The sequence below is a fragment of the Mesoplodon mirus genome (genome assembly GCF_964341445.2).
Source record: "Mesoplodon mirus genome assembly, chromosome: 11".
NCBI lineage: Eukaryota > Metazoa > Chordata > Mammalia > Artiodactyla > Ziphiidae > Mesoplodon > Mesoplodon mirus.
In genome coordinates this window covers 5,426,395-5,446,013 of record NC_138987.1, presented here as the reverse complement: position 1 = coordinate 5,446,013, position 19,619 = coordinate 5,426,395, and the positions used below count along the sequence as shown (strand labels likewise).

Sequence of the window (19,619 nt, the reverse complement as noted above, 5' to 3'; positions counted from 1 at the left end):
TCAAAGGTTCTTAATAACATGAAAGAATTTGTATTCTTGTTTCAATATTTATTTTATGCTGATTAATTTTTAACATTTAAAAAATCTCTAGCAGAGATAACTGGGTTACTTGCACCATTAAAACTAACATTTATGTTGTTGTTCTTATATGTTCTTTTTTAGAGGCCATACTATAGTGAATCTTAAGTGGGTTTTCAGATTTTTTTTATACCCTACTTTAACCTTTTCTTTCATGTAAATAGTTAAAAATTAGAATCACTAGTGGAGAGAGGCATATCTGAATGTATTAAAATTATTTCTATAGGAAGGCTGAATTTAAACTTTAATATGGACTAAGAGTGAAAAAAGAGCCCTATAGCTTTATTCTAGTTCTGATTTCCCTGATTCAAACATTCCATCATTGATAATGGTCTCCCAGACTTTCAGCATACCTGTAGAAGTTAACATCATCAAGTAAGTAATGTTGCCATAAAAGTGCCTGGGACACAATTGTTGAATGAGTAAATAGATGTTCTAATGAACACATAGAGGTTCTTTGGAAATATGGTATAATAGTAATGAAGGCTTCTCAAATTAATAGCATCCACTATACGTCTTAAAAGGTATAAAGGCACAAGAATGCATATTTGATCACCATTTTTTCATATCTTGTCACTCGAAATATTTCACAAGCATACCATTTGTTGTATTTACAGTTGAGAAAACCATTGAAGATATCACTCAAAGAGCCCACATGATGAAGATTATCAAGAATTATTACAACTGGAAGCTCTACACCATTATTATCAGCACTGCATTGTTCAGCCAGGTTAGCTAGATATTGCTGCAATTCCTTAAAAAAAAAAAAAGAAAACAAATACGTTAATGAGAAATTTATACCAATGGAAAGCAATTCATAGTTTAGGAATGATACATTTTGTCTTCCATCCAGGTTCTTTGATTAAAACTCACACATCATTCCATCGATATAAAACCTTACTCTACAAAGCAAAAAAACATACAATGTTGAGAGGATACACTTTTAAAGGAAAGAGAAAAGCCAGTACAGGACACCTGAAGTAAATATAAAGCTGTAAACACAAGGACATACTTCTCAGTTGCTTTCTCCCTGGAAGAAAAGTGAAAAAAAAAATAATTCTGGATATGAGCTCTTATGATAAACAACAAATACTGAGATTCATTCTTGTTTTTGGTATTACAATGATAAAGATGGATTTTAGAAAACCTTATAATTTCAAGTATAGACTAAATCCAAAATGGCACCCCTAAGTTTCCATTAAGACTTTAAATATTTTAATTTCAATTCATTTCGATGAGGTGCATCTGAAAATACAGCCCTGGGACTCAAATAAAACTGTGGTTGGTTGGTCGGTTGATTTGTTATTTATTTATTATCTGCTTGCAATTGTTGTAATTTATAACAACAGACAAAATGTGTTATATTTCATTGGGTCACTTGACATCAGCATTTAGCATTTATTAAGCTTCTTGGTTCTTTACAGGTATAATTCCTTTCTAATAGCTTTTAATCTAAATATGATAACCAGTTCACTGATTGCTCTCACAGATGGGTAGGCCAGAAATATAATTAGATTTCTTACAATTATCCTAATCAGTAAGAGCATTTCCATAATATTTACATATTTACAATGACATTTTCAATTTGTACATCTTGAGCAGGGTTAAAAAACAATTTCATGATGGATCTTGAATAATGAATAGAATTGCAAATGATAAGTGGGTAGTTTTTTACTCTTTCAACACAGCTTTAGCAAGCACCTACTATGTGCCAGGTACTCTGGCACCAAGGATTTAGAGATTACTTCTATATTCAGGCATTAGAGTTGATAGAAAGGCAGGCCAACAAGTAAGTCTCAAGGCAGTGTGATCACTGAAATGCACAAAACACTACAGAAAAACTAAAGAGAGACATCTAATCCAGATTTAAGGTTCATAGAACAATAGGGTATGAGGGCAGGTGATATAATTGAAGAATAAAGAGTAAAGCGTAAGAGGTGGAAGATCCGAGTGTGTGATGTGTTGGGAGAAATATTGGTATTCTGCATTTGCAAGAGAAATGGTCCGTGGCAGTAGTGATCTCAATGAAAGGGGAAATCGAAGAGACTTTGAATCCATGCAGAGGAATTTGGATTTTACTATATAAACATGTGCACCATTCATATGTTGTTGTTTTCCCCAGGGTAGAGAAATTTATTTATCGAAGGAAACATACATGTGAAGGATAGGATTATTAATTAGAAATGGAAAACACATTCAAGATGCTTACTGCCCAGAATAGGTTAGGCATGTATATAGATAACTAAAATTCACAGTGAAAATTAATACGTTACCTCAAAAGAATATACACCAAAGATTTTGTTCAGAGCATGTAAAGATTACTTGTAGCTTCTGGGAAAGACTTTCTGGTGGCAGTATTATTTGCTATTAATCCTTTATTTTAAAGATTAGGTAATACTGTGATGCTTAAAAATGGAAGAAGAGCTTTCTTCATAGATGGAGAAGAACAAAGGCAGAAACATAAAAAGATGATATCCATGTAGGAAAAACCCAGCAGTATATGTTTTGTGAAAGAGTGGTAAATAACTTGGAAAGGAAAGTTTGCAACCTTGAATGGTTGCTAAGACTACTGGACTTTTCCTACTGACAGTGAAGAAACATTGACTGTTCTGGGGATCTGAGTGATGTAGTCAGAATCATGATTTCAAAGTGTGGTAAGTATATGGCAAAGGAGGAAGAGAAACCAGTCAAGAGATACTGAAATTGCTGAAGCCAAGAGACACTGTGGGACTCAAGAGGAATAGTAGAAGTATGGGAAGATTTTTGACCTAGAGCAGAAAGCAGTGGGGAAACACTGCAGGATTTTAATGTGGTCAGCTTTTAATTATGAAAGAAGAATTATAATGAATAGAAGACATTCTATTTCCATGAGGTGCAAGGATAAAGAGGCAGAGAGAGAAGGGGAATTTAATGCAAGTTGTAAATCAAGCAGTTAGTAAACAATTGCAATAGTCCAAGTAAGTGACAGAGTATTTATTTGGGTGGGAGGGTAATGGTAGTAGAGATGGATGAAAGAAGATGGATTTGTGATATATTTTCACAGATACATCACGAATATACAAGAATTGAAATTGGCATTCCTAAACATGTATATTTAGTATGCTAATGAAAACATACTTGTAAGCTAATAGAAATGCCTACCATATGGAAGAGTGGGCACAGCCAATAGTGTCCAATTGGAGCCAATACAAGTTGAAACAAGGGAGTTATCCAGATGAGAACAGAAGTGGGAGGGAACAGAATGTTGGGGATATTTTCATTTACTGGAAGGTAAAGGAAAAACAGTCAGTGAAAGGCACTGAGCAGCAGCTTACTAGAGGGTAGGAAGGAGACAAGGAGAGAATGATAATCATGAAAATCAGAACAATTTCTAGAAAGGGGGGATCAATTGTAGCAATTTAGTATATACGGATCAAAAGAGGGAGAGAGAGGTGGGGGGAGAGGAGGAGGAGGTGGAGGTGAAGGGGGTGGGGGAGGGGGACAAGTTTGAATTGAATTTGGTAAAGAAGAGTCACCGGGTGATTTTGGAAAAGTAGGGCCATTAGATTCTATTGTGGTCCTCTCTCCTCTTGAGAAGGGTAGTAGATCCCTTTGGGAATCTAATGAAAGCTATGGACCAGTCACAAGTAGAAACAGGCATACACAAATAATTTGGTCATACAACTTGAGTTTTCTCAAACCTCTTTGAAATCACTTCATGATCCCCACTCTAGCTTAATCAGGGTAAAATCTTAGATTGAAGTACTGATACATTAGCATTAGAAGTTTCATGTCCAAGATCTAATCAGGCAGAAAAAAACAGGTATATCTACTAGATGGACATTGATAATGAGACGAATCCCATGCTTTGAAAATATACACAGAACACAGCAGTTATATAAAAACCATTGATCATTGCTATCTCTGATTTTGACTCCAGACACACTCAAAATGAATCTGCCAAGTCCCGCTTTCTGATCTTTTCCCACCTAACATTCCAAGTGGCTTCAGTTGGCCACATATTCTTTACTAAATCCACCTCTAGCCTTCTGGGCCCACCATATCAAATGTCACAAAGTGTAACTGTTTATGTATCCTGTTTTCAATCAAAATATTCCAGCTGGCACCTCGAGAGAGGGCTTGAGGAGTGGGAAGAGGAGAAGAATGTAAAATGCAGGGGGAACCAGAACATGAAAAGATTTTTCTCATTTGATGGTTTGTTATTGGATTTTTTTAGAATCAGTGAGTGATTTGTGGCTTTGTCTCTTCAGAGCTATCAAAGGCATCACAGAAAGCATGTCAGCAGTTACACAGTTCCATCTCACAGGAAAAGAATTTACTTCATACCTCATTCACCCTTTACTTAAGTAAATCTACACTTGGCAGCATCCTTCCTACAATTCCAACCTGTCATCCCTATTTCTCTATACCACTCTCACATACCATCAACCCCCCGAAAATAAAGTGTGGATTCTCTGACAATTTGGCAAGAATTGGCCAAATTCTCTGGCCATGACTTGGTATCCAACATTACTGACAGCTCATTCAAATCTTACAAACCTAAAGAAACAATAAGCATTTGTTAGTTGTAGTTTGTGCTTTCTTGGTGATGAATGCCATGTGATTTGTCCATGGATTTCTTCCTATTACTGTTTACTAGCATCATTTGTTCTGTTCAAAGGCTGTTGGCAAGCTTTATTTTTCATCAGTTTGTAATAACAAAGATTAAACTGACCTCATAATGGTACAAGTGATTTTATTCAGAAAAAGTAGAAAATAAGAGTGCTGGATATATTTGATCAAATTTTAAAGGACATATAAATTATTATTGATTAAGAATATCTCCAAGTACTAAACATTTTTTTAACTGAAATAAAAAGAACTTATATATAACAGTATTTTTTGGAGTGAGGCAAAGTTTAGAACTAATGTTAAGTTACCCTACTTTATTTTAGCATGTCGAATTATATCCAAGTCAATCTATCTGATTCAAAACTTGATTTTAAGTGATTCTCCAACTTTATCAAAATGCCTGTTTCCTCTAATAAATCTATTCTTCTCCTATCTTCCAACCACTTGTTTTTTTCATAACAGATGTAACTTCTAAAGAGCTCTGTCACATCAACATTAAGGAAACACCAAAGAGAGCACTGAGGGTAATTAAGACATGTCAATTCTTTCATCATTTTGGCTGAAAACAAAATGTGCTAAAAGCTTTTAAATAAAGCTATGAGGAGACCCAGAATTCACTGGAGGCATTAAAGGTGTAGGCTGAAGCAAACAACTGTGCTCTTCCTGCTTCTGCTTAAAGAAGAGTTCAGGGCTTCCCTGGTGGCGCAGTGGTTGAGAATCCGCCTGCCGATGCAGGGGACACGGGTTCGTGCCCTGGTCCGGGAAGATCCCATATGCTGTGGAGCAGCTGGGCCCGTGAGCCTTGGCTGCTGAGCCTACGTGTACGGAGCCTGTGCTCCGCAACGGGAGAGGCCACAACGGTGAGAGGCCGGCGTACCGCAAAAAAAAAAAAAGAAAAGAGTTCAATATTCTGCCTCAGGGGCCATGTCTCTCTCTACTTAAAATGAGAATGGGTGGTTCAACCACAATCCGAATAGTGTTGAGTTCCAAAGAAACATTCGGAATTCATGTGCTGTATTGAGTCCACATTAAGAGATCCCATCATGCTTTATACACACCTTTGTTCCCCTTGAAAAATACGTATAAGCCAATTTTGAACAAAGATCCGTGTATGTGATGGGGGTGGGTGGTCTGTATGTGTCTGTGTGTATTTGTGTAAGAAACCCTTACAGTAATGGGAACCAAGAGCTATAATTAATAACTGCAGGCAACCCTTAGGTGGTGCTTGCTACTTGTACTATTCTCTCCCTCTCCCTGCTTCTTTCTGTCTGTCTGTCTGTCTCTCTCTCTCTCACACACACACACACAGATACACACCCATTTAGTCCTTACCACAACACCACTACTTTTTCCCATATTACAGCTGGGAAAACTAAGGCACAAAGAAATTCAACAATCAGCCCTAGGTCCCACAGTTGGTCAGTGATATGGACTTAATGAACTACTCCTTTAAGACATTTTTGTTCACTAAATTAAATGTCTTGTTTATGTCAAGAATCCAGTGGGTTTGGGTTGCTTTTGGGAGTCATGTTTCTTTGCTAAAAATTTGCAGGCCAGAGGTTTCTGTGAGACGGGGTCAGTTTAGATCATCTAACCAGGTTATCTCTGGAAAAACAACATGACCCAGTATCATCTGGATATCTTCAAGGTATTGCTTATAACAGATGTAGTTTCCTAAGAGAACCACAGGTTGCACTGATCGAGAATGTAAATGAATAACTATAGGCAAAAATAGTCCAGTGTTAGGAATATATCAGGTATCAACTATTTCCTTCTTAGGATTCTTTATTTCACGCTAAATATACGAAAGTCCTGGCTGAGTTTTATAGCCCCTCATGCGTATTTAAGAGCTGAGAGCATTCAGGACGATTATGGTACATTAAACCTTAGTAGATGGTGAAATGGAATATTGTTCAATTTCCTAAGGTTCCTAAGCAGAAATCCTATAGAAATATGATGTAAACAAATTGCTGCTCCCAGAATTTCTGCTTAGAATACATTAATTACACCCAAATCCCCATTGCTGCAACATCCCAGTTAATTCCTACTTATTTATTATTACCTAGACCAAGTATTGGCTTTTATAAAGCTCTGATTCCTGCAGGAAGAGTCATGGCCTCTTGTTTCTGTGGTATGGACGTCTACGAGGAATCAGACAACGGAGACTCTGTCCTTCTCTTCTGTCCATTCTCAATGCTTGTGAATACCTGATACCTGAAGGTCACTGAGCAGCCTTGTTCAAATTCATGAAATAGGGTTTAGTCATTCACCAGATTCTAGTTTTAGCCAAAGAGCTGGATATGTTTCCATGTACAATACGGAAGTTTCAGATAATCTTAAAGCTTAGTTGCTTAAGACACGGATAAATAGCAGCAGTTGTCTTAGGAGTCTGCGACTTACCTTACTAGACTTGTGGTCCACATTAAAAGTGGCAATTGCATCCTCTGTCTTTTTCCTCCCAGACTTGGTTATTACATATTCAGCAAGCTTGTTTGCTAAATAGGTCTTTCCAGTACCACTAGGTCCTGAGAGTATAATTCTGTGATGCTCCATCAACAAGTTAAAGTACCTTTGGGTAATTGGTTTAGGAATCAGCGTATCAAAAACAAAACTGTCCAAACTGTTCTCTTCTACCCCTGAAGGGAGAAACAAAGGGAAGAGTGTGGCTTATTGTTCGACGTAAGCTTGAAATTAAAATATAGTGTCAACTGGCAACTGGGCTTTGTTAGCCATTGGAATGCAGTCCTTGCAAGATACTTTCCTTGACATTTCGATCCCACGTGTGTTGCTATTTTAAGACAGAAAACATCAGTAATAAGGCAGAGTGAACATTCAAATGAAAGCAGGATTTTCCTCTTTGCTTAGACTTCCCTCATCTATTTCATGCTTCTCACTTATGTTTCCACAAAGAGATGGAAGCATTACTATGAATTCTATCATAAAATCCTCCTTCTCTTTGAAGGTGGTAGTTTTGTTAAGAATAAATGTAAAAATTAAAATAAAAAGTATAAAAGTGTGTATGTTCTTCTCTTTTTCTTCCTCTTTCCTCCTTCTCTTTATTTCCCTCTAGCTCTCATTATACATCCCAGCTGTACCACCACTTAAGCTTTTGAAAAATATAAATATAATAGGTATTTGGCAGGGAATTAAGAAGGAGAGCAACAGTTTCTCCTTTTACTCACCCAATTACCTTAATCATAAAATCAAATATTGACAAATCCCTCTATTAATCCATAGTTTATATAGATGTGTTCTGACACTTTAACATATATGAACAAGGAGTTATGGATACAAGTATACTTTAGATATTCCATTTGCCTAGAATTTGTCACATTATTCAAAGCAAAGAGAATTTCTCATCCCTGATTCTTAACTTCCATTCTCTATCCCCAGTGGGTACTTACTGGGTATACATATTTTAAAATTAAAGGTAAAAGAATGAATATATTACCTTGGAATATGCAACCAACTTTTTGAATCTCCCCTAAATCTAAGATGATAATGGAGAAAATCTAGAAAATTGAAATTCGCTACATCACATTTGTTTTTCTGAGTCTTGGAGAAACTTCAAAATTACACCTCAAAACTCAAAGAATTTCATTTACTTGGATTTTAGTGTTTTTAGTAGGATTTTAGTGTTTTAAATATAAATACAGCTCATATCACATCAAAATTATCAAAGTGGTTAACATAGTTTTCAAATATGAAAATTTGAAGGGAAACTGCAAAAAAGAAAAGAAAAGAAATGTTGGTTAAAAAAAATACAACTGTGCTTTTCATTTTTATTTTTACCTTTCAGGTTCACAGTGATGATGTTATTATCGCCGACAAGGTATCCACAAGGCAGCAGTTCAGGCACTTCTAGGTTATGGGATCTAATTAAATCTCCTATACAGTAGCTGGCAATGCAGTCAGAGCTCAGACCAAGGCTAGTGGATGTATCAATTCGGAACACATATTCCTGAAATGGTATACACACAAAAAAAACGAAAGTCAAAACAGAGGTCCAACTCCCCTACAACAAATACAAAACTCATGGGGATGTGAAGCTAGCTATCAAGAATTTTAGAAATGGGTAATATAAGAACAATTAATATCAAACAGCATAAAGAGAGAAAACTTTCCTTAATATTTGAAATGGAAGAGAGGAAAAGCAGATACCTCTATGCCATTAAAGCTAAGGGAAGCATCCAAAATGAAACACATTTGAAAATTAATATCAGGATGTCTCACACAACTTACCTTAAAGAGACGTCTAATTACACCGTCTAAGACATCCCACTTGGTTTTTCCACTGACACCAATGGATCCTATCAAATATGCCTGAGACTTCTGATCCTAAGTCAGGACAAAATAAAACAAGATAAAATCCAACTGTGTGTCTTTTTTTATTATGATATCTTCTACTAAAAAATATTAATATTAGTGGTGATTAACACTAAAATATATATTAAACCTATGGGTTTTATAATAACAGACATACACAGTGGATTATACAAAATACCCCAACAAACAAACAAAGTAACTAACAAAGTAACAGGATAGCAACAAAAACAAGAGAGAAAGAGATTAGATGAAGTGGTATGGTCAAGGAAAACTGATTCGTGACCTGTTCAGTAGAAGGGAAAGGGCCAGGAGAGAACAAGTCTTCCATTTTAATGCAGTGGGTGCATTCCTGAAGAGAAGCAACTTGGTAGGAGGGAAATGGTGATAGAGATGGAACAGAACTATATCATGAGTCCTAGAGCCTCATCTTAATGTTTTTGTGATCTTATCTTTGTTAAGTTCAAAACTCAGTTTATTTTTTTATTTAGGTTATCTCTAAAATCCAATCCAGTTTTGAAAAATAAGTTATCCACGGTAGTATGGCATTCACATATTAACAACACAGGTCCCATTTTGAATTTATCAGAAAATTCAATATTTAGAAGAACTCGCCAGGGAATCCTACAGGATTCATTTTGTCAAGCAAAGAACTCCTTTATAATACAAACAATGGCCCAAATTTATCCCTTTTGTAGGATGGGATTTTGAGGAATTTCTACATATATTAGAAAAGTAAGCAATTCAATTTATAGTCTAACTGAAGCCATTTTTATGTTGACTGGAATGGTTACATGAGATAGTGATCATGACACCAGTATATATAATTAGACAGTTGATATATCACAATCCTGATTCTAGTCACCAACTTGCATAGTCCTTAAGAGGTGGTAGAAAAATAACTGAGTCAGGTGTTAGAAGACATGGATTCTACAACACACAACATCTACCATGTAATTAAGAAATGTGATGTTAGTTCAAGTCGCTTAGCTGGCTCAGAGCCTCAATTTCTTCATCTGCAACATTTAACTTTATAAGGGTAAATGATTATCAGCACTCTTTAGATATAACCTGAAGCCAATATCTGTTACAGAAAAAGTTGAGAAATTCACAGCAAACCATTCTTATTTTGTAACAACTGTTATAGACTGCATGTTTGTGTTCCGCCCCAAATTCATCTATTAAAGCCTCAACCCCCAATTGATGGTATTTGGAAATGGAGACAGCAGGAGGCAATAAGAGCTAGATTAGGCCATGAGAGTGGGTCTCTCATCATGGGATTAGTGGCCTTCTAAGTAGGGGAAGTAGGAGAGAGATCTCTTTCTCTCTCCCCAAGTACACACACTGAGGAAAGGCCAAGTGAGGACACAGGAAGAAGGCAGTCATCTGCAGCCCAAGGAGAGAGCCCTCACCAGGAACCAAATCAGCCAGCACCTTGATCTTGGACTTAATAACTGTGAGAAAATAAATTTCTGTTGTTTAAGCCACCTAATCTATAGTATTTTGTTATGGTAACCCAAGAAGACTAAGACAACTACTTTCCAATGTTCAAAAATACTATCTTTCAGAATTATTTTGAAAAAGAAAACTTGTTTTACAGCATTATTGTAACTGAGTCAAAATGGACATGCACACTTTTAAAAGCAGTGCTTTTAAGCAGCTGCTTTCAAATCAGAGATCATTAGACTATCTAAGCTTTACTAAGACTATTACAGTCTTTTACATAAAGACCCACTTCGGAAATTCAGGCACAGATTTGCAGCTCAAGCAGAAATTTTATGACATTAGAATTCTTGGAATATACGCTCAGTGTAAAAATTCACAATTGCTAGCTCACTTTTCAAACTTAAATACTTCAATTATCTTAAAATTCTAAAGATTTTTTTGTTTTTCTGTCTGATAAAAAATGTTTGGATACTTACAAATTCGTATTTTTGGCCACTGAACTACAATTTCAACTTGAAATAATAGTTTTAGTTTCAAGAAGAGGCTAGGGTCAGAATGGTATTGCCAGTTTGAAGGCAATATTTGATTCCAGAGAAATTAGAATATTTGCCTTATCATCTAAGACCTTGCTTTAAAATGATACACACAAGTAGTGTCAATGGAATTTGTCACACCAAGTTCAATAAAATATATCTTTCCAGTTACTAGAAGAGCCATATAACTTATAGTCTCTTCTTTGTACAAAGACCATCTTGGCAGCTCTAGCAACATGTTACTATACATCATAAATATCACCTGTATTTAGTTAGACAAAATGTTAATGTCAAAGAAAGCAATGTGCTTTTTTGGTTTTAGAAATGAGGGTGGCTGACAACCAATACTGTTTTCAGTGAATGAACATGCCATACTGAGACACATTTTTACCTATAGGATGATGTCATTTCTTTTGAGTCTCTAACTTTCATGCTTTTATAATAGATTAGGCCAATGCCAAGACCAACACTGCTGATAGTATATTTACGACAAATACTTATTTGGTTCATGGTCATTCTCATCTTTTAGTGATAAAGAACTTAAGGTTAAAGAAATACCTTTGCTCGACCGTAGCCCTTGCTTATGGAGACTATAATTTTCACGCTGCGGCCATCTTTATGTCCGGTTGCATCAGCAGCATCATCGAGCAAAACATCTACCAAATTTTCAAAGAAACATACACAAACATACACACATACAACAGAGTCACATTAGCTTGGATTTCTTTACTGTCATCGTTTTCTCCCTCATCGTTTTACATCTTTCAATGGGAATATTCAGATTTTCTGCCACCCATTCTAACCTAACTGGTTTGAAAAACCTCAGCTTCCAAGAAGATGAGTGACTGTGTTGGGTTAAAGTTTCCATCTAAGAATTTATCTCTCCTTCCAAAGATCTTCACCCAAGTGTTGGGCACCCATTGCATTTAGATGAGGAAATAAGGGGTTCCTTTTTTCTATTACGCACAGGTCTGAGTAATACCTGAGTAATAGTCAGTTACCATTATAACCGTGACAAACTGAAAAGCAATCTGGTTTTTCTATCCAACCGAAAACATCCAAGCTCATCACCCATGTAATTATGAATGCGAAGGTGGTGAGACTGACTGTTCAACTGAAATGATTTTCAAGCATTTGGCACATTCCCTGCTATATGACTACTCGCCTCGTATCTACAATTTTAGGTAATGTTTTGAATTTCAACCACGGCATTATACTTCCCCGCTGAAATATATTAATTATTGCTTTCCTGTTCTCTTTATGCTTATAGCTTCAAAACCAAAATAATACTTCTAGTAATCAGCTAAGAGTTACAGAAGCATGATAAAGCTAGCTAACCTTTAACCCACCAACCTTAAAATGTGATTAAAGATTAATTTTCAAAATATATTATATGAGATTAATGTCCAGTTTGGAGAATGATTGAGGCAAACTATCCCACATATATGTTTTCCTTTGACAAGGATGCTATTATGTTTAATATGAAGATAGTTTTCTGGGGACAAAGAAAACTTGGTTACATGTTGAAGAGCACATGTGCCTGGTGACAAGAGGACTCAACTGCTCAAAGCGTAAAGTTAGAGAGCCAAGGACTGTGACTGTACCATTACAGAAGCAACAATTTCATCAAGTGCCTTCTGAAAATAAAATGCTTCTATTATCTTAATAATTAGGAACATGCAATTCTGCAAAGGAAGGAGTTAAAAAATGCCATAACACCATAACAATCAAAAGCACATTTAGAGTTTAAGGAATATGGAGCTTTTTTGCTAGAGATTTTTAAATTGTCAAAGACAATCTCCCTTACTGAAATTTATTTATTTTTTTTTACTAGATTAACATCCTCCTGGTCTCTCACCATTTTTCCTACCCAACTCAAACCTCTTCCTTAAGTGTCATTTTAATTCTCTTCTTGCTCTTCTTCTCAAAAGTTTAAAGTGGCTTATCGTTCACATCTAAATATCTTGTAATTCATGACCAAATTACCTCTTTAGTACTTTGCTCAATTATTCATAACTTCATAAATATTCAAAAATATTTATTTTAACTAACAGTTTATTAAGCATCACAGAAATCAGGAACCGTGGATTTCCCTGCTGGCGCAGTGGTTAAGAATCTGCCTTCCAATGCAGGGACGTGGGTTCGAGCTCTGGTCTGGGAAGATCCCACATGCCACGGAGCAGCTAAGCCCGTGCCCCATAACTACTGCGTCTGCGCTCTAGAGCCCGCCAGCCACAACTACTGAGCCCGCATGCTGGTACTACTGAAGCCCGCGTGCCTAGAGCCCGTGCCCCGCAACAGGAGAAACCACCGCAAAGAGAAGCCCACGCACCACAACAAAGGGTAGCGCCCACTCGCTGCAACTAGAGAAAGCCCAGACACAGCAACCAAGACCCAACGCAGCCAAAAATAAATAAATTAATTAATTTTAAAAAAAGGAAAGAAAGAAAGAAATCAGCAACTGTGCTGGGCATTGGGAATGAATACCATGGTGAGAAGGAAGATGAATTCCCTGCTCTGTTGGCGTATACATTCTCAGCAAGGTAATCTTGAATGTTTTAAGTGCTTTAGCAAAATGAATACAGTAGTTAAGAGTCAGGCACTGGAATCATACAGATCTGGGCTCAAATATTAGCTCTATCATTTATTGGATGCATAATCTTGAAAAATTATCATAATCACTTTCCTAAGTCTTGGTTTCCTCATCTATAAAATGGGGCACAAAAGCACCAGCTTCGTAGGGTTATTGAGAACATAATAGAAAACACTCTTAAAGCACTTTATCCTCCGTGTTTAGTAAGTTTACCTGTTCTAACCATTACTCCTTTTCTCTGTGTGTTTATTCTAACTCCTCGTGTTGACAGTGGAAGGAGCACATCATGACTCACTCTGGGTCCCCCCTGCCCCCCACCCAGTACATTGACGGGATGGTCACCTGAACAAACAACTCTGAGTAAAAACAAATAACAGCCAGTTTGAAATAAGGGTTCTCTGTGTTGTTTTATGGAAAATAAGTTAGAGTCCTCTGTCAACATTTTGAAAAACGATTTGCCATTCTGGTTACAGTCAAGTGAAATTCTGACAAAAACTGAAGGTTTTTCAAACTTCTGTCTTCACTGGATGTATGGAACATGCACTATTATTTCAGGAACTGGACATTTGTCAATTAGTCTCTCTCCTGCCTACTTCTTTTTTTAAAAAAAAATAATCATGAACTCTAGAAACCTTTTCTATTAAAAAGCCTCAGCATAAAGGCACTTTTGATTTCCAATTTTGAACCCCACTAAACGAGTGAAGGCAAAGAAAACTTGACTTGAAAAGTATCCTAGTCAAGTGATGTCAAGTGATTTACATTTTTCTTGCTAGTTCAGACACAAGTATCGCTATTGAAAAATAGTTGAGGAAATAAAATAATATACGTCTAAAAATAAACCATGAAATGGGTAATTAATTATAAAGCACATTTTTGAAAAAAAAAAAAACCTCTCCTCACCAAATTGCCCCAAATTCTGAACCATGGCCATCAGTTAGATGGACACAGAAAATGTAAATTAATTTCTTTGATTTCATATTTATCTTTATGAGTCCTAGTCTTTCCTAGACATTAATTTTGGTTTCATTTTTATATGGCTGTTCTTCCTAAACTACCTTCAGTACTAAATTTGCCTCCTTCAGACCTTATCATATTTCCATAGGCTAAACCAAAATCATGTAACAGGCAGGAAAATCCCACCATTAAGCCATCCTATAAGGTACCAGTCCTTTTCTCTCCTTAGAATTGAAGCTCCAGGACATAGGCAGGCACTGACTGCCATTAGGTGTGGGTCCTACCTCACCTCTCTCAGGTTCATCACTGACAAGCCAATGTATAGGATGTGACTCAGGACTCTCAGATTCTATACATTTAAAGTTTTTGTTCTTTCTTTTTCCCCATCTTTTGAAGAATGTGGATGATAACACTTCATAGACAATTTACACATTCAAGTTATTACTATATTTCCATAGTTTTATTTTACCTAATGATTTATAAGTTCATTTAATTATGACAGATCTATTTTTTCTTAGCTACTAATATTTCTTTTACTTGATGTGTATTCTCAAAATTCATTTTCCTTCCCCAATCCCTGCCAAATGGTATAAACGTTGTTTTCATGAACTTCAGGAAATTCCTACTTGCCTTTTAGTTTCTAGTTACCTTTTACAAGAAAAAAGCAAGTATGCATTTGGGCCATTCATTTTACACCATGAAGGGCAGATATAATTGGTAGAATTTTTAAAATTCTGACCTTTTAGAAGCAAGAGATATGATTCATTAAAATATCATCAGTATCAGCTTGCTGTATTTCTGTTTCTTTTCTCTTTCATTTTCATCTTTATCTTTTTCTATATTTTGGTGTAATTTAAGGCAAGCCATGAAGTTTCTCAATTCTATCATGGGATCTAAAATTGCCCAGGAACATGTATACGTATTATTGGTTTCCAAGCGTCATCTAGTGGCTGTGCTTTGCAATCACTGCAGATCCTCATGTAAATCTTTCCTCAACTAAGTCTTATATACACAGAATGATTCGAAGCCATAGGAGCAGTTATACTTTATAACTGAATAGTTCATCAGCTATTAAGACAACATTATGTCATATGATTCTATTTGCAATTGAATAAAACTGTACCCTTGTTCCATCATTAGTACCATTGAATACAATAATAGAATCCATTGTGTTCTTTTTGTTTGTTGAAAATCTAATAGAGCTGCAGTCTGGATGATGTAGTAGCATTATGTTCGCCCTGGGTCACATCATGCAGGATCATCTAGTCAAATTTAGGAATAGGTCCTGATGTACTTGTACACGGGCTTCGTACACTTAAAACACTATCAAATTGCATGGGGTTCTGAGTATTATATTCATTAGTACTAACAATCATCACTGAGAATATTACTTTTTCATCCTATTTGTAACCCTGGAGGAAGTACTTCTCAAACACAAGTAATTGTTTTAAAAAATGATATGAAAACCATATCTCTATGTCTTTTTACTCTTTCACACAGAATGTTCTTTTAAAATGATAATGAAGGGGTTTCCCTGGTGGCACAGTGGTTGAGAGTCCGCCTGCCGATGCAGGGGACACGGGTTCGAGCCCTGGTCCGGGAGGATCCCACATGCCGCAAAGCGGCTGAGCCCATGTGCCACAACTACTGAGCCTGTGCTCTAGGGCCCATGAGCCACAACTACTGAGCCCGTGTGCCCCAACTACTGAGCTTGAACTATAGAGCCCGTGCTCTGCAACAAGAGAAGTCACCACAATGAGAAGCCCGCACACGGCAACGAAGAGTAGCCCCCGCTCTCCACAACTAGAGAAAACCCGTGGGCAGCAATGAAGACCCAACGCAGCCAAAATTAAATAAGTAAAAGAAATTAAAATGATAATGAAGTAAAATAAATTTATAAGAGGAAAAAGGACTATTTCTGAGAACTAGGCCGTTAACATTTTAAAGAGGGTATGGGTGAGAGCTGCAGCGGGTAAGGGTCTCCAAATTCGAGGTCTCCAGGCTTGTGAAGTCAGAGGCATGCTTTGATTCAGGCAGGCGTGTGCACAAAATCACCTGAGGTAACAGACTCCGTGATGTTCAAATTGTTCAGAGAGAGTCCTAAGGACTGGCGTGAGGATGAGGAGGAAGTGCTACTTGCGGACTCAGACGGGGGCCGAGCTGGCTTCGCAGCGTTCCCCGTTTCTGCTTTCAACCGGTCGTTTTCAGCCTTCAGTATTTCAATCTCATTCTGTTGTGAAGGTGGAAAACATGAAAAACATAGAGCTAGCTTGATTGAGAAAAGGGTACCAACTCTTTTAACAGGGTTAATCGGTTCATTTATTAAATAAACCGTGTGGTGAGATATTAAATAAACAAACATAAATTATGAAAACAGGATTTCCTTCCAAAGAAGGAAAAGTAATTCCTTTTTCTGTCTCTCACATACACATGTTCAGCTATTCACAAATACACACACTAACCAGTAGAATTTTTTATAATTTTTTAAAAATCTATCATATATTTGAGGAGTTTTCCAAATATGACATGGTCTTATGTGAATTAAGAATAACATAATTGAAAAGTTCATACCATTCCTCATTTTAAAAGTAAACATACACACTACTACATATACAAAAATAGATAATCAACAGGGACCTACTGTATAGCACAGGGAACTATACTCAATATTTTGTAATAACCTATAAGGGAAAAGAATCTGAAAAAGAATAGCTTTTTATATCTATATCAATCTATATATGTATATATATATTCAGTTATATACATATAACTGAATCACTGTGCTGTACACCTGAAACTAACATGACATTGTAAATCAACTATACTTCAATAAAATAAAAAATTTTTAAAAACTTAAAAAAAATTTTTTAAATGAAAGTAATGTTAAAATCTCATAGAAAATAATGCCGTTTGTAATACTCTGAATTCAGGGAGAGTTGAAAACCACAGTAAAACAAAAGTAATATAAATAAGGTGATTTAAAATTACCACCTCAGAATCCTAGCTAACGTCTGAAAAAGTTTTTGTTCCTTCAAAATGGGGCATTAAGCTCATAAAAACAACACAAGCCTATTGGTGAATATCCATTGGCAGATGAATCTGCTCAGCAATGAGCTTTTCCTATTTCAGTCATCTGTGGTACCAAGTGATTACTGGTTGACCATAATAAAACGAAAACTTAGTCTGAGCACAGACTGATCCTGAATTTAGCCTTCAGATGCTTCCAAAAAATAGAAAAGCTTTACTTCTACAGATGGCATTCTACATCACATTTACTTTCATATTTAGAGAGCTTGTGTTATATTTCTGTTGATTCCTCATTACGTTTGTTTTTCAATAGAAAACAGGTAAAGGTGTCTGAAAGCCAGATTTCAAAAGAATAGGAAAAAGTTACCATAAGGGTAAATCATGGAAAAGTGAAGAAGCAAGGGCTGTAGTAGTTTCTCTAAAACCTTAGCTCTCAGCGAATCCAATCACTAGCACAGTGCCTTCAATGGTCCTTGAGTGCAACTGGCCAGTTTGCACTTCCACTTCCAAACCTGGATTTGACAAAATTCTCCATCCAGTACTGAGAAATGAGGTGCAGAGACTGAATAAACAGAGTGCGTTTCCAAAAAGGATTTAAACATGAGATTTGTTTTTATAATAACTAAGAGAAGAGAAAAAGCAGCATTTTAAATCTCTCCTGTTTGTTCCCTGAAGGTGCTTTCGGACCGACCTGCATCCGGTTCATGGCTTCCCGGATCTGATCGAGATGATGAGCAGAGCTGAGGGCCTCCAGCCGAATATCCGTTAATTTTAATTCCTTTTCTCTGAGCTCACTCTTCAGCTGCAGAATTATCTCTGCCTCAGCCTCTGTGCATTCACAGATCCTGAAGAAAGAAACAAGCACAAAATCAGTGGTTGGGGAAGCCAGAGGATTACGAAAGGCAATGCTTCTTTTAAAAGCTGAACTGCAATATCATCCAGCAGGTGCAGAGATTATTTGCTGCTGGCAATACCTAGAGAAAAGGAAAAAGAGTTTTACAGACAGCAATACATTCACAGGTTCAAAACTGAAAATAGTAGCCCTCTCTTTTAATCTTTTCTTCCTATTTTCTGAAGTTTAAAAACAATCTATCTTTACTGTATATAAAGTGATCCTCAAAATTCCCTTGTTGCTGATGTTTATGGAGCTGAAAAGTCATAATATTACTACATCTCATTCTACCATTTTTCAAGGGACTTGAGCCTCTATTTGCAACATGAAATTTGTTTAAAGCAAAGTTATTATGTCCTTAAAATGTTGATTTCTTGTTTTGTAAAATTTTGCAAAGAATAACCTTATTCGTCACAATACTATCGTCAGGTTACGATAAAATTCAATATAAATACTGTAGAAAGTAAATCAGGGAGATTAGTTTTGGACATTTAAATAATGGATGAGTGTTATATAATCCTCCTGGGAGGCTCAGCTGATTTAGGAGATCAGCTAATGAAACTGAATCACAGGTTTCAACCCCAATGAGCAGGCTAGTTGGGGGCTGCTTGAAGGTAATATACATTATATCCTATTGTTGTTCTGTAGACAGCTTTGTAGGAAGTATGTCAAAAGAATTTGTTTTATGTTACTGAATATCTTTTCCGTTTAAAATGTGAGGACTAACCGCTGGTCACAAAGTGATGGTGCTATGTTCTTTCCTCTAAGTCAGGAAATTATACAGGGTGTACAAGGGTCTTAAATGGTTCTATTAGTGGCCCTGCTTTATATGAGTTCTGGGTGAGCCAGTGTCTTGGGCACACAAGGACATCTCATTTAAATAGTATATAGAACAAAGAGAACTATCAGAGCACATGTTTTACATTCTAAATGTTTTATTCTTTCTTGTAACGTCAACTAGTGGGATACTATAAAAAAACATTATGCTAGATTATCTAACACAATTAAAGAAAAAAGGATTGAAGTTTGGCTTGAGGAAACCAAATTTTACTTCCCAAACAGGAGGACAGAGGAGGGTAGTCATTGTTGAAATGCATGCGAGTGATTTTAGAAAAAGCAAGAGTGAACACTGCTTAGGTTAGAACCAGGATCTTTGCAGTTC

The 19,619-nt window shown here is 36.3% G+C and overlaps 1 protein-coding gene across 6 annotated transcripts in view; it reads right to left on the bottom strand.

The window, feature by feature from the left end:
* NAV3 (neuron navigator 3) overlaps positions 1-19,619 on the bottom strand; it is a 593,230-nt gene that overhangs the window by 13,768 nt on the left and 559,843 nt on the right. For all 6 annotated transcript variants that reach the window (XM_082636004.1, XM_082636005.1, XM_082636006.1 and 3 more), the window contains 7 exons: positions 18,257-18,410; positions 16,594-16,768; positions 11,550-11,647; positions 8,932-9,027; positions 8,482-8,650; positions 7,090-7,325; positions 678-832 (listed from right to left, as the gene is read on the bottom strand). In XM_082636004.1, the coding sequence (XP_082492130.1) occupies positions 678-832; positions 7,090-7,325; positions 8,482-8,650; positions 8,932-9,027; positions 11,550-11,647; positions 16,594-16,768; positions 18,257-18,410 (1,083 nt within the window). The remainder of the gene's footprint in view (positions 1-677; positions 833-7,089; positions 7,326-8,481; positions 8,651-8,931; positions 9,028-11,549; positions 11,648-16,593; positions 16,769-18,256; positions 18,411-19,619) is intronic.